Source organism: Porites lutea, chromosome 5, assembly GCF_958299795.1.
Source record: "Porites lutea chromosome 5, jaPorLute2.1, whole genome shotgun sequence".
In the NCBI taxonomy this organism is placed as follows: Eukaryota; Metazoa; Cnidaria; class Anthozoa; order Scleractinia; family Poritidae; genus Porites; species Porites lutea.
The window spans coordinates 30139941-30164586 of NC_133205.1; the positions used below are offsets into that span (position 1 = coordinate 30139941).

The following is a 24646-nucleotide window of genomic DNA, read 5'->3' on the forward strand; positions in this document are numbered from 1 at the left end:
TTGAAAAAAACATTCCAATTTCTCGAGGAATGGGGGTCAATCTGCTTCAACAATCTTCAACATAATATTCAAGCCGAAGGCAACTATCAGTTTCGACCACATATCTGTGTTTATGTTAATTTCTTTTTTTGCCTTGAACTTCTCAGATCCCTTTACAAACACAGGGTACGCCATGAAAACCCAGTTTCTGCTTGCAAACCTTCTTTTGGGGTACGTGGTGTTGGCCTTTGGGATAGAAATCAAATATATGAAGTATTGCGGTAAGTGATAGTCATGATGGTTAACGAGCTTTGAATTTTTTAACTACAACATATGTACCTATCAATGTAAACCCCGTCGGGGGGGGGGAGGGGGGAGTGCGGGCAAGGGGTGGGGATTTGACAAATTTTTAAATTTTTTGATCAAATTCCCCAGGGTGGGAAACGAAAAGTCAATCAAGAGTGACAAAAAAGCCCCCACCCCAGGGGATAAATCTAAACAAATAATACTATAATACTATATAAAACGAATAAAAGAACATTTCAAAAGTACGTTCTTACTACTTTTATTTAAGGTTAACGCAAGTTCCGTTAAATTACTCGCTGTAATTAAGTATTTTCTCTCTCCACTAGCATCTATTATTTTGAACAACATAATCACTCCAGGAAGATTGACCGTGCTATTATATTAATGAAACGTAAAATGCTTTATAACATCCGCTCAACATGTCAGAACAGGTCGGATCAGTGACCCGTAAAAAATCCTCTGACTTTCATGGTAAAATTCGATTTCAATCGAGGTTTACAATCAGATGGGAACTTGAAGATAAAAACTTTCTCAAAATAGACATTATCTGTTTAGATGACAGTGTAAAGTATCGGATTATGGCGATTAAAACAAATGAAAACTTCATACCTTTCTCCAACAGCGTGACTTTCAGAAAGCCTCGAGGGACGGACTTGGTAACCGCTTCTGGATTGATACCAGGCTTCTATCGGTCAAAGTCAAATGTCCCGACCCCGGGGTCACTTCGCACGATCAAAAGCCGGACAGGGAAATAGTCTCAGGCATCAAATCCCCTCCCCTTGCCCGCACTGTTCCCCTCCTCTCCCCCCCCCCCCACGGGATTTACATTGATAGGTGCATTAAGGTGGCTCCCTAGAGTATTCACTAATAACCCTAGCTATCTAGCATACGTTACAGAACGAAATCTAGTTACTTTATCTTTGCGATTTGGTTCACGAAATTCACCGCTAAGTTTACCCATGTAAAAAGGCTCCTTTATGAAGTTTCATTTTCTGGATTAAGGCCGTTGCCATGGCAACATCGCATCCTTCAGCAGGCAGTCATTTTGTCATTTTTGATCATTTTTTCTTAATATTTCTTATTTCCCTCGGTGAAATGTCTTAAAACTTTGCCACTTTATGTTAACGATATTGCTTAACAGTTTAAAGTGGAAAAAACATGGGGTCGTTAAGACGGTTTCGCCAATATTTTGAAATTTGTAACTTTTCTTAATATGGGAGTTTAGCTCTTACAGATTTTAACAAGAAAAGGACAGTACAAAGGTACTACAACTGTTAAGAAATGAGGCGATTATTAAAAAAATTTACCGGAGGAAACGCGAGAAATTCACGGTTAATTAACTGCGCTGACGTCACAAGAATCCGAAAAACACGCGTGGTTCGAGGTTGTATGAGCAAAATACGCGCGCGAGCCATCACGCTCGCATGCGCATAACGCACATAGCTGAAAACATGTGATTTCTTCGAAAAGTACGAAAGCCATTGTTAAAGCTTTTTATCACTATTATTATGGTGATATCTCGGCTGTTGAAAAAGGAGAGATAGCGGATTCAATTTTATACCAAACTCTGGATGTTTTCTTCGAAATACTTAACCATTGTAGCCAAAATTCGAGCCGTGGTGGTCACTACTCGTGCGGATGGCGATCATCGGAGATGAAGACGGTGGTTTCGCATGGATCGCGATGAGGCCTTCATTTCCTAATCTGAAGTACCGACTGTTTGCAGATCTTCAAATGCCAGCGCACTTCTGGATACTTTTTCAACCTTGTCCCCTTTAGGGATAATTTCGACGGCGAAGTTTTTCTTTAAAAGCCTGCTGTAAAAGATGGTGCCGATCTAAAAAAAGTACATCACGTTCTCAGCTGCACGTACAAGACCCTAGTTTTTGACGGATAACCTACTATTGCTTTCGTCAAGGGTCAATCTGTGACTCAAAAATTATTTTTCATTTTGCAACAACATTTTTTAGTGCACCATGTGTGTTAAAGAACTTTTGGAAAGGAAAAAGTACAAGGATTTTGGCTTGTCGATGGGAAGGTTCCTTGGATCAGGATTCAAGTTAAGTACGAAACCTTTCTTCTGATAAGTTTTTTAAACAATGTGATAGAGTCGGCAAAACAAAAAAAAAAATCTAGACTAAAGTAAAATTGCCTTAAAGCCACTTCTAGAATTTGTTAATCAAATCAGATGTAAGGAAAATGAAGTGACCGAGGAGCGCCGCCGGTGAAGACATTCTTCACTGTTTGTTCGGGACTTGGCTCGATCTTTCAGATCTTTCCACTGACCGTGAACCAAAGGCCAGCAACAGTAACATTGCTTCATTTAGGGTTAGTGTACTCATTTGTTTTCTTTGTAAAGTTTCCATTCACCATTTACTTCGACTCTTTTACGTTTGTCTACTTTTGAAGCGAAATAAATGATTTCTTTGGAAAATTTCTGCTTCGTTTTTACATACAATTTACTCTTATGGAGATCGATAGTGACTTGTAACCGGTGTAATTTAACATTGTCTCCTCTCATAAATATTTGACCTACACTAACCAAACTTTTTGCACAATGAGCTTCAACAGAAAGTCAATAAAGTTTTCGGGGGTGAATACTTTGAAACTGAGAGGCCATGTTTGTTTTATTTTTGCGTGGACGTCGTGCGGATTTTAAAGCTCGCGCCATACTAGTGCTCAGGCTGCGCACGGCCAATTTACTCTAGGGAGCCACCTTAAAGTAGAGATGAAAATAACAACAACAATAAATCCGCGCGTGGTCTTAGCGACCTGCAAAGTCGGCCGGCCCAAATATATTTCTATTATTTCTATGTATATACCGCGATGGTGTCCGTCTGACGTCACTATTGTTACCTCACAGCCTATTTTGTGTGTCTAGGCTACATTCCGACAATTAAAGAAAAAACGCCAGAAACCAGGCCCGGTTGTTTTAGTGGCTGTTTAAGAGGTCAGGATATGCTTTTAGGGATAAATTATCAAATTAGAACTACCTTTAACAGAAAATAGATGTGATTTGGACCATTAGCTTCAAAATAACGGCGGAAATAGAGGTATGAAACCACTGTTTTGCGTCCTACTTCTCAGACGATTTGTATCGCCTTTGTTGGGCATGTGTTCTGTCAGTACGATGAAATGCGTTAAAATTCGTTTTTGTACCGTCACCCGGTTATTTTCCAGAAATATATCTTTAAATTTGTGTTTTATACGGTTCGATCAGCTTTAAACAGTGTTTGCCAGTGGAAGTTCTATGGAAATGAATTAAATTAAATACCTCCCCCTCCCCCCACCTGACTTTATGTGTAGTCTGCTCAGAAGCCATTAAGGATAAATCGCGTCGAGCAGAAGGAGAGGGGTTCGCATCCTGCAAAGTCACTCTTTTTTTCTTTCTCAGTTCTTCTTCTTCTTCTTCTTCTTTGTTTTTTATTCTTGTTGTTGTTGTTGTTGTTTTTTTTTTTTTCCGGTATTGTTTTGTTTTTTAATTAGAAAAAAAGGATCTATTAAATTCTCTTAACAAAGGGCGATAGCTTGTTTCCTTTTTGCCCTACTTCTGGCCCTTAGCCTCTGCTTCGGGAGGCTCTGCGATTCACGTATTTCTAGTTATCATGTAACTGATAAGAGAGATAGTCCAAACCCATCATTGGTAAGGGTACTGTCCTCCTTCATGTACATATTCATTTCATGACCTTAAGATTTTCGCTGCATCTGAAAGTAACCGGGTCCCAAACATGGTCAAAACAGCTATGAAGATGTGGGGATCGAGTGGAACACCAAGAAGTGTGCAGTGGTTCAAGTGAAAACCTGTTTGCCTTGCCGATGCTAGGTTATCTTTTATGGACGCAACAATGGCCGATGGATCTACATCTGATTGACAGCTGTTATTGACAACGAAGGAAGGCACCCCTGTCGCTTGAATGCGATATTCTACCTACCTAGAGAGAAGAGAGGAAGACCAACGCTCGATTCGGATGTAGAATAAATCCACGAAGGGTGCTTTTAGACTCCATTGTAATGAAGAACCAACCATAAACATGCGGCGGGAATTTTTAAAAAGAGCGGGCGGAGAAGATGAGGAGGTCCATGGTTAAAGAACTGAAGAGTTTAGGTCTGTGGAGGAGCTTGGTGTCGAGCTTAATCTCAAGCACCCGCGTTCAGTCAAGATGGAATTGCGAAAGTGTCAAGTAGAGAAGCTAGAGGAGGAAGTGAGAAATCAACGATGGCATTAAGTCTAGTTACATTCACATTACAGGACAAGAAGTTGAATATTGAAAGGGGGCCTCTGGTGGCTAAAAGAGTGGAAGACCTACCCTACACAAAAGCAGTTTTTGAACTACAGTATACGAGCAGCTCTTACCAACTCGGTTGTATGCTAGCTAGATGGCCCATACAACTAGTTAGAAATACGTAAGTCGCAGGACCTTGCGAAGGTCTTCGGGGGAACGGCAAGATAAGGCAATAGAGAAGAAAATTTATAAATCTAAAAATTATAAGCTATATAAAGAAACAAAACAAAACTGCAATAACTAAAAAGAAAACTAAACGAAAAGAAACAGAAAAAAGAAAAGAAGGGAAGAGAAAAGATTCTGCTCAGAATCGATCTTGGGAGCTTCGTTCGACACGCCGGCCCGCATCGTTACCACTGGGCTACAGGAAACACAGTGAAAAAAACTTTCGAAAATATATTATTGAAACTCTTTCCCCTAGCACTTCCGACAACTCGACTGTATACAGTTGATCGAGCCCTATTAAACATGAATCCAAAGGTATTTTTCAGAAGAATGACTGCTGTTTGGACAGTGAAAAGCCAACGTAAACGCATTTCATTGCATTTAAAGAACGGAAGCCCAACTAAACCGATACGGTATAAACTCGTCTGCGAGGAAAACGTGTTTTGTTACCGCGATGTTCGTTCATATCTTAAGACTAATTATCCAAAATCGTTTCAATTTGCTCTTACAATTACTTCAGCATTCGAAATACATTGAGTGATGTTCTGTTTGTTCAGTGCCGTCTCCTTCTTCGTTGCTCGCGTTGAATTTCAAGTCTGCGTTCTCGCACCAGAGGTTTTCGGTGTCAAATCTTCCCCTTCGAGGATTTACAGTCGGCGTTCTTGTGTTTGCTATTCTGTGCCACTTGCGTGAGAAATTGCTTGTCATTCACCGATAGTAAACATTGTTTCGCAGATGATGAATAAACAAGTCAACTAGCTCTTCATGAATACTTTGGTCATTGATGGGAAATCGTTTTCAGTAGTCGAATGTTGCCTAGAAACAAAAAATGCGCCGTGACGTCAAACTACTGTATGACGTCATGGCTGACACCATCGGATTTATACAAGTAAAGATGAGCGCTGCGAGTTTGCAGCTCGCTAGGATCCACGCGCGGTCCACGCAATACGCGTGTGCTTCGTACGCGACGAGATTATAAACTCACTTCGCTCGCTTCGCTTCGCGATGAATAATAATAATAATAAAACAAAAACAGTAACAGTAACAGTAAAAAAATAAAAAGAAACAGTATGGCATAGTGTCAATGGATGCAGTAAGTTTGCCCAGAGGGAATACAGGATGCGCCACCACATGGAGGCTCTACGGGTACACTGGGAGCTTTGCAGAAAGTATGGGTTAGAGTGTACCGACAAGTGGCACGACCATCAACTCTTACCAGTTGCAGAGAATGGAGAAAGGAGGATAATTTGGGATATGACTACCTTTACGGACAAGCGTCTGAAGCCCAATCGGCCAAATATTACTGTAGTACAGAAAGACACACAGGAGTGGACACTAATCGACATAGCTGTGCTAGCGGACTAAAACATCCTTACTACTGAGGAGGAGAAGGTGGAAAGGTATCAACACCTAGCTCTCGAAATTAAAAGAATCCATAAAGCCACGAAAGTGTCAGTAATACCCATCGTGATTGGTGCACTTGAAACTATCTCGAAGAGTGCAAAGGCCTGATATGGGAGGTTGAGTCTGCCTGACATTTTTGGAAGTGCACTGCAGTTAGCCATCCTTGGTATAGTACTGCTCATATCTTGCCGAAAGTGTTGTGTCTCTAAGCTGCGGGAAGCTGCTGAGACATGGCTGAGAATACCCAGAAAATAACAGAGAACTGATTTAGCTAGGGCTAAAAGCGAAGCCCTCGTTTATATACTTATAATAAAAGCAAATAACTTAAATATAACAAACTCTAAGTCACTGAAAAGAATCTTCCTTTTGAGGGAGGGGCTGGGTGATTAAGAAAACATATCCCTCAAATACACCTAAAATGAAAACTCTTTCATCAAGCTAAGAGTTTTATTTTTACAGCCAAAAAAATCGTTTTATGCACGATACTTTTTGGTAACAGCCAATTTACAGCCAGATTAGCTTCTACAAATAAGATTAACCAGCTCACCTGTTAGGTCCTCAGCAAACACATTTCAAAGTCCACGACCAACACTTACACACTGGATCACCTGACCTCGTACCGCGAGGAGTAATTGAGAAGTAGATGCAAGACCGTGACATCACTGCGCAAATATGCGGTATTACTTACACTCAAATATGGACAAAAAAAAAAAAGAGGGTTACGCAGGTTTGACACTGAAATTTTCCAATTCATTGCGCGGCATAATGAATTGTCGCTTCTCAGCTCAGCTGCTTCATTGGCAATAATAATAATATTACAAATTTTGTTGTTTTGCTTTGTAAAGGTCCTAAAGACAAGACTGTGCAATTCAGCTTTAAACCGGTTATTACACCCGGCCAGTTTATGCATATCAACGTGACTTTCACTCCACGTGAGTATAGGTCGTATCTCGACTTAATTGTCTTAAGTTTCCGCACTGTTGTTGATTTAGCTATTAAAACCTAGGAAAGTCAACATGCTTCTAAGGGTGTTAAAGGGCTTATAGTTCAGGACCAAGTTATATGCTGCTTTCGGGCCTTATTTGTGTTCTATTTCCCACCAAGAGTTTTTAACTAAAATCGGGTAGATTCTTTGTAGTAGGCAGCCATTGGCGAGACGACTCTTTAAGAGGTAACCAGGCGTCGGTTTGAATCTCTTTGCACTGACCATCTTTCATCATCATCATCATTATTATATATTCACAGAGAGTGAGTCATAACAAATGACCTCGAGTCCCCTGGGGACACTCTCCTGGTACTTAGAAATCAAGCCTCTTCTTCAAAATCCTGGCCGTTTTTAATAACGTAGTTCTCTGTAACAGTGCAATTCTAATCTTTATTCCCAGCTTTCCAATCCATTGTCCAAGTTTCTTAGCAACACTACCAAGAACCACTACGAAAACCGGTACTACGTCCACGTACTCCACATTCTTCTAATTTATGTCTTTAAATCCTGATATTTTTCTATATTTTTTCAAATTCCTTTTAATGTAACCTCCTATATCCAGTATATAGTAATGTCCACAATTATACATTTGTTATCTGTCTTGCTCACTAGAATGATGTCAAGTCTTTTTGCTTCAACGTTGTTATGACACTGGATGTTCATATCCCTTTACTTCACCAATTTCCACATCGTCGCGTAGAATGCCCGGTCACATCCGGGAATTTAACAGGCTAGAGCCGCATTCGAGCCACGATTTTGTCTTTAAAATTTGTCTCTGATTGTTACTTACTCGTAACCAAATCTCAATGGTTACCATCGGAATACTAATATCAAAAAACATCAAATTCAAGGTCTTACCTTCGATTAATGCCAGCTATTCGGATTTCACTGGGTTTTTCGCGCTAAAAACCAACCAAAAAAATCGCTTTTTTTGTATGGATTTCCACCTGCGTAGACTTTCGCGGAAAGATTACAACCAAAGTTTGCAGAAATCGCGAACGGTGCCACCTGATATCGTGACATCTCTCGTCTGCCTTTAACACCACCACAGTCTTTTTAACCAAGCAATGTGATTAAAACTGGGTTTTTTGTTTTCCTTTGAATTTGACCCGAACCAGTGAGGAGTAGCCAACGCGAAGAAAATTTCCAGAAAACGTCTTTGAAAGCCAAAAAAATTCTTCCCCGTTTCGGCCGCAATCTTTTTTATTTTTCAAACTTGTTTCCAGTACTCTTTGACCATTTTGTTGTTTTTTCCTCATGTATGCTTCATTTAAGTGTTACGGCTAAAAACGGCAAAATACTAACCCCCACCCGGAGGGGAGATTTTTTGTTGACCTTAATGGACTGGGAATTCTACGCGATGAACCTTCACAACACCATTTTTCCTTCCCCTCCAGTTGGTTAACTCACACAAGTTCCAATGTAAAATTTTTGACACATTATCATGCCGTTTTTTATATATATTCCTGTATGGTCACCTCTTTGCCCTCACTTACCATATGACACAAACTTTCTCCGTTTTCAAGCCCGTTCTTGTGCTGCACAAATATGATCTTCCGTTTAAACCTTCAAATCAGATGTTCCAAGCCAACTCCAAGTCTGTTCTGCGTCTGGGGTTCCGGCATATCTCTCAGAAATTGTCCGTGCATTGCTTTATCATTCTTTTTCCTCATGCCTTTATTAGTCCACGTCTTTTAAACTTGTTTTTGCTGACATTTTCTTCAGTTTCAATAACACCAACAACTTTTGTATCTATTAAAAATTTTGCTGTAGCATTATCAAGATACCACCCTAAGTTATTGTCAAACTTCGTATGCACTCTCGCAACTAATTTATACCCGCCCACCTTTAATTTCGTTCTAACAAACAATCTCTCAACATCTGCTTTTGGGAGTAGTGCACCGTTCATTGTCATCGTCCTTCTCGTAACCCTGCCCAATGATCTAACCTCTTCCTTCGTCCATTCTATAATGACTCCTCCATACCTGGAAACTGCCACTGCTCAAGTGTTTTAAGAATAAGAATACCAACCATTAAAATCGTTGGTATCTTATTCTTACGGTTCAACTTTGACCTTAATACTAGTCTCAATCTTTTCTTGTACTCTCTAGTAAGCTGTTCTTTCGTTTCCCCTTCCTTGATCTTTCAGTGCGATCTTGTCAATATCCTACAATCTTTGGCCATTCGGTTAAACAATTCCACCTAATTTTACCACTTTCCCATATCTCAGTATAAATTAAACAATCCGCATTTTTTGATATCAAATTCCATTTCAATATCGCTGAGCTAACAAAGTGAACAGTCTGGACCAGCGAGTATCTTTCCTAAACAATTTAAGATCATTCATGATTAAAGAAATATGGGTGAGCGTGTGATGTCTGTTTGCCCACTCGTAGCACCCTTTAGCCTTTCTTAGGACCAAAGTCAAAGGGATAATCATAAGGGACAACACAAACAGTAATGGAGACATACTGTCGCCTTGGAATATTGCTCCTCTTATATTTACGTCACCCAGGCTCTCTCCAAACTACGTCAACTCCACTTTCCATGCTTGCGTACTCTCTGCTAGGAACTTTCTAACATTCTCAGCTTTCCCAAAAATCTCTAAACACTCTCCTATCCAACTGTGTGGAATCATATCGTAGCCTTCACAATAGTCGATCTAGGCCATATTCTCTTAATATCTCGTTTAATTTCTTTAATTAAGCCATTCCGCATCTCTGTTGGGCTTTTTGCTCACACCTCAGATGTCCTTCCAAAATTCTTTGCTCTCTTTAGCATCACGTATCACATCCTCGTCCCTGGTCTCACCATTTAGGCCTTTATACACTTTATTTTGGCTTTCGGAGAGGCGGTTCCGTCTATATTGTGTTAATTTCTTTGTTCGTAGCGTTTGATATTTGCACTCTTTGCAACTATAATCGATCTTTCAAAACTTTTCGTTGTAGTTCTTCTTCTTCTTCTTATGGTTAATACTACTATGATTAATTATGATTATGATTATGATTATGATTATGATTATGATTATGATTATGATTATGATTATGATTATGATTATTATTATTATTATTATTATTGTTATATAATATAGATATACTAGTGTAACTGCGATTGATTTTCTCTCTCAACATCCGAGTCCAAACTAGAGGGTTTCTACTTGATGGAGAGAACCCGCCTGAGAAGGTGGGCTGTAGAAAGAAGAGTTATTTTCTGGAGCTCTCATCTATGTTGATGTTGCCAGGGATTTTGTTGGAGTAGTTTTCCATGTCCTTCTTGATGGTGTCTAGGGCTCCCATAACCACCTGGACCGTTGTTGTTTTGAACCCCCACATTCGCTCAACCTCGATTTCCAAGTCTTTTTATTTGGTAAGCTTTTCCGTGGTTGTAACTGAGGTGTTGGTGTCGAGGGGTACAGTCATGTCAATGAGAAGGTAGGTTTAATCCTTCATGTTCTTTAGCACAATGTTCAGCTCATCAGCTGCTTTGGTCCTGTCAGTGTCTATCCTGTCCATCCCACAGAATAGTGACGCTTTCATTCTCGGTGACAGTGTTGGGTTCATGCTCATACCATCGTTCCTTTACCTCAATGCCAAACTCTTTGCAGATCTTCCATTGCATGTGTGCAGCTGCCTTGTTGTGGCGGTGGATATATTCAGTTCTAGCCAGTTCAGGGCAGCCAGAGACCAGGCGGTCACTGGTCTCGTCGAAACGGCCACACAGTCAACATTTTCGGTCCACGTCAGGCTTCTTGAGGATGTTGTGTTGGTACCAGCTGTAATGTTCATGTAAACCGGAAGTTATCGATACCGGATGTTCGCTAGGAACTATGGGATATATGTAGCAGAACGATCATGGCGTCCACCGATGCTGTAACACGTCTTCTTACAACTGTTTATTAAATCGTTGTTAATCGTTTGCATCTTGTTTTGAAATCCATTCAAAACATCACAAATGGCGACGAGGATGGGATGCAAGTAATCGAAGACGGAAATCTTTGCGTTTAAAGTGTTAAATCAACCGGAAAATCCTACCGATCAACCTTGTTTTCAATGCCTGCAGATTCTTCATCAACCACTTCGCCTTCGCAGCCTTCAACAGCCTCTGCAATGGCAATTAACCTACCGACCTTTCCTGAGTTTGATCTTCAACCAAGAGATACAGTACCCGTTCGCTTTGAGAAGTATGTCAAGCGTTTGGACAACATATTTACAGCAATGAACATTACCCGAGCATCTCAAAAGAAAGCCATGTTGTTGCATTACGTAGGAGAAGAAACCTGTGATGTGTTTGAGACCCTTACCGTTCCAGAACCGCCGGAAGGAAGTGACGAATACAAGACTGCCGTAAAGGCTCTTGCTGATCATTTTGAGCCTCAAAAGTGTGTGGATTATCACGTCTATGCCTTTCGTCAGGAAACGCAAAAGTCTGGTGAAAACATTACCGAGTTTTACACACGTCTCCAGCTGTTAGCACGCAAGTGTCAGTTCGCCGATCCCGAACTGGAAATTAAGCGGCAGATTATTCAAGGAACCTCATCGCTTCGCCTGAGACGTAAAGCAATCGAACAGAGCCTCAATCTTGAGAACCTATTGAAAGTAGCTCGCGCCATGGAAACCGCCGACGAACAGACCACTGAGATGGAGAAACAGCAATCCAACGCAGTGGGCTATGGTAGAAATAAAGCAACCGACGTTCAGCAGAAAGAGAATTCTCGTGGTCTACCAAAGCCTGGATTGCGTAACAACAGGTGTTGTTTATGTGGTGGAAATTACCCACATCAAGGAACTTGCCCTGCTCAAGGTAAAAAGTGTTTGAACTGAGGCAAAATGAACCATTTCTCCAAAGTTTGTCGTGGCAAACCCAATAATCGGTCCAAATCTTCGCACCCAAAGAAACCGTCAAAAGGTAAACACCATGCCAGGTCTGCAGATGTGGAAGAGTCTCCGAGTAGTGAAATGTCATCTCTAGCCGGTGTTGATAGTGACAACAGCGAAGAGTATACCTTTAACATTGGTGCACAGGGACACCAAGCTAGCAAGCCTATCTTTCAGGTCACGATCATGAACACACCTATCCGCATAATGGCAGATTCAGGAGCAACCGTGAATATCTTAAGCAAGAAAGACTTTGATGGCTTTAAATCAAAGCCACAACTGGCTGAAACAAGTGCCAAAGTGTATCCATACATGTCTGATAAGCCACTAACCCTGTGTGGAAAGTTCCGAGCTACTGTCACCAGTGGTAGCTGTTCATCCGTGGAAACATTCTATGTCGCAAAGGGTTCATCAAGCTCCATACTTAGCTGGACAACCTCACAAACATTAAATCTTATTAAAGCTGTCAGTACGGTCGAACCTCCTGGTAACCTGCCACCTGATGCCCCAGATTTTCTCAAGGAATTTCCTAATCTAACCAGTGGAATAGGCAAGTACAAAGGTGAACCAGCACGCATACATGTAGATGAATCTGTCAAACCCGTGGCACAGCCACATCGCCGAGTCCCTTTCCATGTAAGAAAACAGGTGGAGGAAAAACTCAAACAGCTTGAAAATGATGACATCATTGAACGCGTAGAAGGCCCCACCCCTTGGGTATCGCCAATTGTTGTTGTGCCCAAACCGAACAAACCGAACGAGATTAGAATTTGTGTGGACATGCGTTCATTAAACAAAGCTATCATCAGGGAGCGACACATCATACCCACCATCGATGACGTAGTGTCGGACTTGAACGGTTGTAAAGTGTTTAGTAAGATCGACTTAAATCAAAGGTACCACCAGATCCCATTGCACCCCGACTCGAGAGCACTGAGCACGTTTTCTACACACGTTGGACTGTTCCAATACAAACGTCTCAATTTTGGCCTCTCGTGCGCAGCAGAAATCTTCCAAAAGAAGGTGGGTGATGCAATCCGTGGCATACCCTGCGTCAAGAACATCAGTGATGACATCTATGTTGGGGGCGCAGACAAGGACACTCATGACCAACATCTGGGACAAGTGTTCCGTCAACTCCAGGAGAGTGGTCTGACAATAAACTTATCTAAGTGTCAGTTTCGAGTTCCCACTATGCTCTTCTTTGGCCATGTGTTCTCTGAAAAGGGCATGTCACCTGATCCTAAAAAAGTTGAAGCTCTTCAAAATGTTGTGCCACCGACCAATGTATCTGAAGTACGAAGCCTCCTTAGCTCGGCTGCATTCTGCTCTAGGTTCATCAAGAACTTTGCACTAATCACCAGACCTCTTCGACAGCTGACCTGTAATGGAGTGAAGTGGCAGTGGACTGAGGAGGAACAGTCATCATTTGAACGCCTAAAAGCGGCACTATCCACCAAGACTACCCTTGGATACTTTGATCCAAAGAAACCTACTTCCATCTTTGTCGATGGTAGTCCCATTGGTCTAGGTGCTGTCCTGACCCAGAAAGATGTTTCAACTAATGAAGTGACACCTTTGCATTATGCCAGTTCTCCACTGACACCAACTCAAGCTAGATACCCACAGATTGATCGTGAAGCTTTGTCAGTTTACTGGGCTGTAAAGCGCTTTCACTTGTTCATCTATGGAGGGGAATTTAAAGTAATCACAGACCATCAACCTCTGGTTTCCTTGTTTAACAACCCCACCTCTAAACCGTCCGCTAGGATAGAACTTTGGCTCATGGAGCTACAGCAGTACCGATTCACAGTAGAATATCGGCCTGGTGCTTCAAACCCAGCCGATTATGCTTCGAGACACCCAATAGGAGACTTGGAATCTCACAATTATGAAATCGAGTCTGAAGACCACATCTGTTTTATTACAAGAAATGCAGTACCAAAAGCTGTAACATTGTCTGAGGTAGAATCTGCAACCGCAACAGATCCAGTGCTACAAGCGGTTATGTCTGCAATGAAATCTGGTTGCTGGCATAAGGCGCCACCTGGTGTATCACTATCTGAGCTATCCCGTTACGAGCAAGTCAAGGAACAATTAACCTGCACTGACTCTGTCTTGTTAAAATCCGATCGTTTAGTAGTTCCTGCTGCGCTGCAAGAACGAATTGTTGACATCGCCCATGAAGGTCACTTGGGCATAGTTAAAACTAAGGCCCTCCTGCGAGAGAAGGTGTGGTTCCCATGCATGGACAAGATGGTTGAAACAACGGTCAAGGCCTGTTTACCGTGCCAAGTTGTAACCCCAGTGTACGCTAGAGAGCCTGTTCAAGTATCAGCTCTTCCTGACAGCCCTTTTGATGAAGTAAGCATCGACTTTGCGCATGTTGAGGGTGAAACCCTACTTCTACTGGTTGATGATTATTCCAGGTTCCCTTTCGTAGAACCAGTGTCCTCAACGTCCGCTAGTGCTGTCATACCTAAGTTAGATCAGCTATTTGCTACATTCGGAACTCCCAAGATTGTTAGATCAGATAATGGTCCACCTTTCAACGGAGAAGAGTTTGCCAAGTTTGCTCATGCGCTTGGTTTCAAGCATCGCAAGGTAACCCCATTATGGCCAAGGGCCAAAGGTGAGGTGGAGAGATTCGTGAAAACACTGAAGAAGTGTCTTAAAGCCGCTAAAGTGGAAGGAAGAAACTGGAGAAAGGATCTGCAAGCGATTCTGAGAAACTATCGCACCTCTCCTCATCAAACCACTGGTGTGGCCCCAGCAGTATTGTTACTGAAACGTCCTGTGCGTAACAAGCTACCACAGACCAACTACGTTGACCCTGTGTCGGAGATCGTCCGCGAACGCGATTCCTCGCAGAAATCCAAGTTCAAGGCTCATGCTGACAGCAAGGTTTATGTGAAACCCAGCACTATCTCACCTGGTGAAACCGTACTAGTGAAGAGACCATTTACTGCGTCTAAAGGTGCAACTGTTTACGACCCTACCCCCTTGACTGTAGTGGATAAGAAAGGCAGCATGATCACAGCTCAAAACGAGAATCGCACGGTTACCAGAAATTCCTCTTTCTTTAAAACTCTGGACCAGTCAGTCATCAACCGTGATGATGATCCGTCCCATGACAGTGGTCTCAGCTCTCCGGCTGACATCAAACACCAACAAGAGCTGCCTGCTGCACGTACACGTGCTCATGCTTCTGACCCGTCTGCATCAAAACCTGTGAGCTCCCCTGGCGTGCAAGCTAATCCTACAAGTTCATTTAGCCCTATCCCAGAGGGCCAAGCTGGTGCATCTCGCCCGGTTGGTCAACCACCATTGCGTAGATCTTCCAGGAAACGAGTTCCCCGCCAGATTCTTGATTTGTAAGCCTAGATTCTTATTGAACTGTGAACTCTGAACTGTGGCAGTATAGTTTGTTAAGTTAAAATGCTGTCGCCTATACAAAAACGTTTGTTTTCGTTGGACTTTGATTCCAGTCAGTAGTCATAGTTTCATGGACACTGATTAGTTAAAGTTTATTTTATTTCTTTCCATATCATTCTAGAGAGTTACCCACTAGGGAGAAAGAGATGTAATGTTCATGTAAACCGGAAGTTATCGATACCGGATGTTCGCTAGGAACTATGGGATATATGTAGCAGAACGATCATGGCGTCCACAGATGCTGTAACACGTCTTCTTACAACTGTTTATTAAATCGTTGTTAATCGTTTGCATCTTGTTTTGAAATCCATTCAAAACATCACACCAGCGTGTTGGGAGGCTTTGATCCTGGGCTGCGATGATAAAGTCCTCGGTTTCTGCCTTGATGCCAGCTGCTTTTCGCCATCTGTGGGTCTTGTCTTGGTCCACGTCAACCTGTTTCACCCGTTGTGGGTATTTGCAGCGGAGCGCTTTTGATTTCCACTTGGACCTGAGCTGTTGGCGACCCTGGTGTTTGGCCTTGGCCTTTGTTCTGCGGGCATAGGTGGTGTTCGCCTCATCCCGGCTGCAGGTGGTATTGCAGGCACTCTCAGTTCCTGACTGAACTGAACTTCTTTGCTGTCTGCTGATGGAGTACAGGGATTTATTAGTCGTCGTAGTCGTAGTAGTCGTAGTAGTCGTAGTAGTACGTAGTAGTAGTAGTAGTAGTAGTAGTAGTAGTAGTAGTAGTAGTAGTAGTAGTAGTAGTAGTAGTAGTAGTAGTAGTAGTAGTAGTAGTAGTAGTAGTAGTAGTAGTAGTAGTAGTAGTAGTAGTATAAAAACAGTGCTTTTAGTAGTTTACTGACTTTTACCAAAACGAAACTTTTCTGGGTATTTGTTTTAATTGTTAAGAAAAGGTCAGCGTATACTTAGAAATATATCTAGTTGATGTTATGCTTTGTCAGTGAATTTCGATTTGGTTCACAGAGGTAGACGTGTACTATTCGTCGTATAAACTCAAATTCACCAGAGAAGATAATAAAGTTTCTTTCAAAGGAGCAGGAGTATTATGTGACGATTATCCCAAGCTCTGCATGCTGCCTGCAGGAGGTAAGCTTTATTGTGGTACTTTGACTAAGAGTGGTGATATGACGCCAAGTGATTAACTGACCGAAAACCCTTTATTTGGTATGTCTATTATACTATGGCCAATGTAGCCAACGTGGTAAATGCTTGCGTTTTGATCAAGATGGCTGGTCATTTAATCGCCAAGCATTTAGAGATTAAGTGAACAGTTCCCGGACTAGGCCTTCGCAGGTGCCTAATCATAACGCGATAGTTTGATGATGGTGATTTACTTGCAATTTAACGTACTTGCTTGAACTATGAAGAATTTCGTACTTGCTTGAAGGTAGCCATGTTCGGGAAGACATATCAACACATCAGGACCAGGATCACCTTTCCACCCCCAGTCAATCGGTGATGCACGGCCCTATCACCCTAAGGAATTGTCGAACGCAAAATTATCGTCCTGATTTGTTTTCCAGGCCTAATCTACTGTGATCAAGAACCATTTTTGCTCTTAAATGTGACGGAAGATGATTGAATTGCCAGTGCTACTTTTTGGGTGTACATAACTCGACGCAAGATTTGTTTCACTTAGCCTTTCACTTAGCCTTTCCCTCAAAGGTCACATGAATGTGCCCTTACGTTAACTGATTTGTGGCTTACAAGTTTATTGTTTGATTTAAATTATAAATTAATTAATGGGAGTGTTACGAAAAATTGTATTGCGTGACTTTTAAACGTGATATTCTAGAAGGTTCGCGAGAGTTCATAGTTTGTTTAATTTAGAATCTTGTGTAAACGTTTCTAAAGCGGTATATTTTGTAATCTTTCTATAATTAGACTATTTAGAAAGTTCTAGAACCTTATTGCAAAAGTATATAAGTTGGCGAGTCCGAGCGAAGTTTTAACTAGTTTTCACAAGCGAAGAGAGTTTGACTTTAGTCGTGTTTAGTCAAGTGTGACGGAAGTAGTGTTTATTCAAGTTGGCGGAGCCCGTGTAAGTTCATCAAGTTAATTGAAGATGGCGGAGGCCGTGTAAGTTTATCGAGTTAAGTGCTGTTTCACAGTTTTACTTCTTGGAAACTACGTTCATTTTTGGAATAAATCTTCTTGTTGCTGTTCCGACAACCCCGCGTTCAGTTTAGTTTGCAAGCTACCCGTCTTCTAAAAGATTACCCGCGTAACAGGGAGCTTCGCCTCAGTTAAGAATTGGGGAGGGCGAATCTGGGCAACTAAATACCTTTAGTATTCTTAGGATCTCCAACCTATTCCCTTTTGGATGGCGATTCACAGAGATTTCTGAGAAAGAAATAATATATAGATTTAGCCAGGGCTAAAAGCGAGGCTCCCATTAATAAATTTATAATTTAAATCAAACAATAAACTTGTATTCCACAATCCAGTTAACTTTAGAGCACATTCGTGCGACTTTTCAGGGAAAGGCTAAGTGATTTTACAAAAAATAATTTGCAAACAGCCCAAGAGTGAACCAAATCTCACATCGAGTTGATAGCCTCATAAGTACACCCAAAAACTGGCAATCATCTTCGATCACATTTATTAAGAGCCATAATGGCTCTTGATCACCGTAGATTAATTAGGCTTGGAAAAAAATTCCGGCCGAATTTTTTGCGTTCGACAAGTTTATTTTACAAAATCTTGCCAACAAATCTGGGTGCGTGTAAACTAACCTTTTATATCTTTTATACATCACATCTGAGGTGAAACAGTACTATGAGGCACTGTTTTTATCATACAGACCTCGGACAACAGAATGCAGTATTTCACAATATTGCGATACAAATTGCTATTCAGGACGATTGAAGCACGCGTGGGCTTTAGCCGTAAACCGTTGAAAAAATTTTCAAAATCATCTATACGGCCAGCCGGTTCTGACTTTTACAGTGCTAGCAGTGGCGAGTGTTTGAATGAACATTAACAGAGTTACGCTCCAACATAATAAAGAATTTATTATGTTTATTTTTTATTTTAAAACGGTTTAACGCGCGGCATTTCGAGTACTCCGGCAAGCGTTGTTTACTGAACGACTGAAAACAATCGGCACAACGATTAAAATTACAAGAGAGAGTACTAACAATCAATAAAAGAAATATAATTCGGTGAAACATATACAGAGACGACAATTTTCATTCAGGAAGACAAGTATTAAAGTGTCTCTAAAAATCCTGAGTCTTCGAGCTTAAAGCTGAAGTTTATGTTTTAAGCCGGCTTCCCCGTGTTTGCCTTTTTCAAAGACGATCTCGAGGAAAGAAAATCGCTCAAATCTTTCTTTTACAGCCAGAATTATAACTAAATATTCTTTGAAACGTTTTCTCTCTATTTGCGGTGAGAAAATGTCTAAAGGCTTTTTAAAGATCTGTAAGCTTATAACAAACCTGATACTCGGTCAGATCATTGTCTCAAATCTTACAAACGTGCGTAAACATAATAGCCGCATAAACTACGCTCGACTTCATTAAATTAGGAATAAAAAACAAACATCAAATACAATAATTACTTAGGCTTACCACTCGAGATGCAGCTCTTGAAAGGTATCAAGTAAGGCCAGTATCGCTTCAGACTTTGCAACCCTCTTACGCATTAAGCAAGATGAAAACGAAAACGATGCCATCCGAAATCGGATTTCCGACTTTGACTCAACCAAAAACCCAATAAACAAACTAGCCATGAATAACAGAAGACTCCTGATAGCAGCTGAATTTCATTGTGTACATCCAGTGGAAAAAGAAAGTTAAAAACACCACAAGTTGACACAAAAGTCTGTCAGCTTCAGCTGTCAAAGTAAACAAGATTCAAGATGCTGCATAAATTTTCCGCATGAACACATCTGTCAAATTTTGACCAATCAGAGCATACAAATTGGACGTAGAGCGTGACCAACGCGTGAACATGGCGAGAAAAGTCAAAAGCAACTGTCTTCCCTGCCTGTAGCAGCTGGCTGAATTTTCGCGTCCGAGGTCAGTTTGAAATCAAAATTTTAATTGTGTGGCACATAAACAGAACATATTTCATATGAATTTTTAAAAAAATTAAACTTGAGCCTGCGATGATTTGAAAACCAGTACCTTGTCAGCGGATAACTTCAAAAAAACACTTGACCTCGATGGGTCGACACCTGAGTCTGCGATACAGTCAAGTGATACTGGTCAGCGGATACCTTGTTTTGACAGCTGTCAATGGATCACAACATTGACGTGTATCAGTTTTCCTGTGCTCCAATCCCAAACTAGCTAGAAAGTATGAGACTGAACATTGATCGCGATCTAGTAAAATAATTAACTGGTCAGCGGACAGCTTCCAAATAAATCACGTCACCTCAATGAGTTGACACATGAGCCCGCGACATGGTCATGGGATACTGGTCAGTGGCTATCCTGGTTTGACAGCTGTCAATTGACCATATTGTGAATGTCCAATGTAAAAGACGTGGACTTCGCACGACACGCCTGAGACACCCCTCCCTTCCTTTTGATAGTCTCCCCTACCCCACCCGTACAATCCGTAGACGCGTACGTACGTACGTACGTACGCTCGGTCAACCACGTGACAACCAAACGAAAAGAGGTTGACCATAATCTATGGGTATGGGGCTCTGTCCCACGCGCGCTTCGCGCGCGCGGGAGCCCCGCTACAAATACTGTTAATTGGGGACAGAAATAATCACAACTAAGGAAATGAGTGAAAATGTGCACGTGGTTCTACACTGTTTGGCTAATTCCATGGCGGGAAACTTAAATTTCTTCAATTAGACACAACATTTTGAAGATTTCTTGAAGTTACCGAGGGGTTTCATTGGAAAGCATCTTTTAAAATACAGATTGAAATTATGGTGTCAGTAAAGTCGAATTCTAATTCAAAATTTTGGCTCCAACTTCCAACGTTTTTTATGACGCCAAACTGTCAATCAAAAGTGTAAAACTACCATTAATGCATGTGGATTTTGTCAGACTATGTTCCTGCTAAGTCTCGTCTCATTCGGAATATTCCTTCGAATTCTGTATCATATGTCTTTAATGAAAAGTATGGGAGAAAAAATAACAAACATTTCTGACCACTGTAATGAATCTGTGGGTTGTTGGAATGCGAGACTGAGCACTCAGGTTTGTTTGCAACAGAGCTATAAGCTTGGCTTCGGTAATAGATGACTCAAAGAGACATCTCTCATTAAACTGCCATTAATCTTCCAACTTCAATCATCAGTTCATTTTATTTTCAACGTTTACTGCGAGTATGCCAGCAGTTTCAGGAGATATTCGTGTCGTTTTCTGTTTAAGGTTACTTAAAGATTCTTGGTATGCCTCTAGTTTCTTAGAAAGTTTAAAGAGGTCAGCTTTCGAATTGGTTTTGGATTTCTCAGGATCCTTACCTTTCTTCAACAACTGTGAATTCAGTTACTCTATACTTGACTTACCTTAACAACCTTTCGTACCCGGCAATCATACAATTAACCAACTCAGGCCCTGTTTGCAGGGTAACCCCGGTGTTAGGGTTACCCTAGCACTCGCATATTTCTTCTTTTTTCGCACGTCGTGTTTACAAGGCAGGTAGGCAGGCACCCTAGCGCTAGGGTAACCCTACCAAGAGGGTTACCCTACCTGCCTTGTAAACTCTCTGCTAGGGAAAACTCACCTACCCGGGTCAACTTTCCGCCGTCATGGGTGACCCTGCAGTAATCGTGCCAATTTGAACGGTATTAATTTCTGAGCTTAATTATTAACATCTGAAAAATAAAAAGTTATTTTCTGTCTACGATAATAATATTTTTCCTTTTTTTCGTGAATTTAACGTGTTTTCCATAGAGAACTTCAAGATTGTTTCGGACCGTTACAAAGAATGTCACGCATGACGAAAGACGTCAGCAAAGCTGGTAAAGTTGATCTGGGTGATACCTGTGAAATTTGCTTGTAAACCAGAGCTTAACTTTAACCCGCTTGCTAGGGTAAGGACGCTAGCACAAGGGTAACCCTCTCTCCTTGTAAATAGGCCCTCACTCAAAAAGTCGAGCGCCGACTTGAGTGGTTTGGGTTTACGATCCACTAAAGCGATTCAAGATCATTAGACGTGGCCATCATGCCAAAAGATTAAAATTCAGGGGAAGGAGACGATAACAGATTAAAAAAAGAACAAACATAGCATCAAAGAAAACCTGCAAAACATAGAGAAATGCCAACACCGCCGCCATTTTCCCGGAACGCGTTTCCATTTGGCGTCAGAAATAACTGAAGCAAATGATTAAGACTGGCCATACAGTGACTTTTTATATTTTACGTAGGAAAATAAGTTGTTTCTTCAACTAAGTATTATTAATTGACTGTGTTATTATTAGTACTATCAAGTGTTTTTTTTTTGGTGAAAAAGGTACATAATTGTACATAATAATAAATAAAACATTCAGGAAGTTTTTTATATCATTCTAGTTCAACTGATGTTTATGTGGTTGTTTTTAATTCGTTCCAGAAACAGCTTCCTTGTCATTCAATAAACGTTTAAACTTTCAGATATACAGTATGAAGGTAATCAACTTATGATGTATATAAAGTCTTTCACCTCAGCACGAAAAATCAACTCAGATGAGGTTTTTTAAAGACTGTTCCAGAAAACAATTAAGGAATTAACGCAAATTCAGTCTTTGTAGGCAAGAGAGGGTGAATTGTTCCCATACATATACATAAGCCTGTTCCAACTGACTCGTCCTTATTATTTGTATGCGTGAAAAACTTGCCTGGCATCCAGGCTTAGGGAAAGACTGGAAGGAGAAAAGGGCAAAAGAAGCGACGTCGTCTCCCCTTTTTACTCCTCCCATCTTCCCCCGCGCATCTCCAACGAGCAGGCTCCCATCGTTAGTATTTAAGAGAAGCAAAAGAGAGGGCTGGGGATACGTCAGCCCTTTCGGTTTTCCCTTGTTAATATTCAAGAGAGATAAAACAAACAACTGGGGATTAGTCAGCTCTTTCAATTTTTCATTTTACTCTTCGTTTGATATCCTACCGAAGAGATATTTGAAGAATGATACCTGATTAGTCGTTTCGGATGACTTGGTGTACTTTAAGTACTGGTTTGGGTTACACACGAAGCGTAATAAGCATGAAACAAGATGATTAGCTACAGAAAATAGCATACGGCCTTAATTGTTGTTTGTTGTAAACTTGGTGCTCAAACCCTGCAGGGTCGCTACGCGATATCTTGATCTCTGCATGACAACCGAGACCACTCGTTCGTGTAAAAGTACTTACAGCATGAGTGCAAACTAAAAATTGATTGATAAAAATTGCGCTGGCTTTGCGCATGGGTGTCGTCTCTTATACCTTAGCTACCCATGTCAATAAGAGAAGACGTCACTTAACTCCATTGGAACTTACAAGGGACTAAGCGGCCAATACTTCGAGGCGAAAAACTAAAAAAAAAGACGTGTTTATTAGGCTACATTGAGTGCCCTTATATTTGTCAAGACATGTTGCGTTTTGGTTTTTTCACCAGAATTTATTTCATATTTATCTCAGATTAATGTAATGCTCAAAAGATTCTTACTTGTTTTTAAGTTTTATATTTATCTTCTTTTCGTTTTCAATTTAAGGGAACTTTCAAACTAAGGGCTGAACTCTACAACCAGGACCTCGTGATGTGGATGTGTTTTGAATTGAAATTTCAAGTTCCCTGAAATTCCAAACAGAGGGCTTGATATCAAAAGAACTGCATTTTGATTAATTTTGTATGTAACTTTGTTTTTTCGCAACCTAATAAAGACCCCATATTTGTAGTAACTTGTCACCTATTGAGTCCCTGCCTTTGTAGTAAAATGCGGCTGTAAGCGTTGTTAAGCCACGACATCCGTGATAAAACATTGCATTTTCATCGTGATGTAAAGGAAATCAGAAATATATATACCACATGTACAGGGGCGTAGTGTGAAGGCTTGAAGGTGCACGCACGGAAATAGAGGCTAGACCTCCGAAGGTACTGCAAACTAACGGGGGTCTGAAGATATGCTCCCCCAGAAAATTTTTCAAATTTAGGGACTCAGAAATGATTCCCTGCGTTTTCCTCAGGACATTTTCAGTAAGTAGATACGAAGGAAAATGCAAAAGTTAGTCATTAATTGAAAACAAGAGCGCTATAACAGTGACGCCATCAAAGAGAGGTTACAAGCAAAGGGCGAGACGTACCCTTCAGACAGGAAAATGCACCAATATAAAGCCAAAGATTTATCAGTCATCCCGATTTAATGATAAAAGTGCTTTCGGGAAAAAAATAAATATTTTTCCCAGATTTCAGCTGTACGCGCGGGCGTAAGTGCGTATATAAACGCTACGCTTCTGAACCACTAGAATCTCAGGTTCTCAAAATGAAAGAGTAGACTGTAAACAGCTAAAATACCATGCTCAATACTTACAACGAAAAATGCTATCCCGCACTCTTTTTAAATGTGTTTCTGAATGACTCGACCATTGTCGCAGCGGTGTAGAAAAGAGAAGAGATACGTTAAGTGGTTTTTCCCTGTGGAACTATAATTCCATGAAGTGTCCCTAAAAAAAATAGCATCGACGGAAAACTCTTACCACTTTTTAGCACCGTAGTTGCCCTTTCTGAGAAGATACAAACCCCTAAATTCGAGTACTTCTAACCATCAAATTTTTCACCTGCAATGAAAACCTTTTGCTTGGGTAATTTATTAGAGCCCTCTGGGTTTTTATTTTACATTTGTCGGGGGAGGCATGGGTTATGTTTATGTCATTTACGATGACGGAAGTTCTTGGTCGTTTAAGAAGTGGACCTGTCCGTCAGCCACGTTGTCAAATCCTTCGATTCAGCTTTTTTTAGAGGAGAGCGGGGCGTAGAAAGACAAAGGAAACATTCTTGGATTCATCAGAAATGGGCAGGGTTCCGATAGGCAGTTCGATTGGTTTGAGCCTGACAAGGCGAACGGGCTCACTCGGGCAGGGCTCTCACTTTTGAATCAGTGAATCGAGGCTTTCTTGTACTGCATTCTCGGGGCACAGGTTAATGTGCGCAGCAGCATTCTTGGTGATGGGGGCCGAGCAAAAGAAGCGCAGAGCGAGATTCTCACATTGTTGGAGGACGCTATCAGGCAGCCAGACCTGGCCAAACGCGTGCAGCGGTACCAGCTGGCTGTAGACAAGGCAAAGGTG

General features: G+C 41.2%; 1 protein-coding gene and 1 pseudogene across 1 annotated transcript; one reads left to right on the forward strand and one right to left on the reverse strand.

Moving 5' to 3' along the window:
* The first annotated feature begins 151 nt into the window (after window positions 1-151).
* LOC140936747 (uncharacterized) lies at window positions 152-23227 on the forward strand. Its single transcript, XM_073386233.1, has 5 exons — window positions 152-260; window positions 6983-7069; window positions 16398-16520; window positions 21957-22012; window positions 23074-23227. Exons 1-5 carry the CDS (start codon window positions 173-175, stop codon window positions 23155-23157), a joined length of 438 nt encoding a protein of 145 aa, XP_073242334.1. The 5' UTR covers window positions 152-172; the 3' UTR covers window positions 23158-23227.
* On the reverse strand, window positions 10276-10740 carry LOC140938918 (uncharacterized; annotated as a pseudogene).
* Window positions 23228-24646: the final 1419 nt, after the last annotated feature.

Coding starts and splice junctions, on each gene's coding strand:
- LOC140936747 (XM_073386233.1), top strand. CDS start 173: ATGAAAACCCAGTTTCTGCTTGCAAACCTTCTTTTGGGGTACGTGGTG. Junction 261..6,982: donor CAAATATATGAAGTATTGCG/GTAAGTGATAGT, acceptor TGCTTTGTAAAG/GTCCTAAAGACAAGACTGTG. Junction 22,013..23,073: donor TTCAGATATACAGTATGAAG/GTAATCAACTTA, acceptor TTTCAATTTAAG/GGAACTTTCAAACTAAGGGC.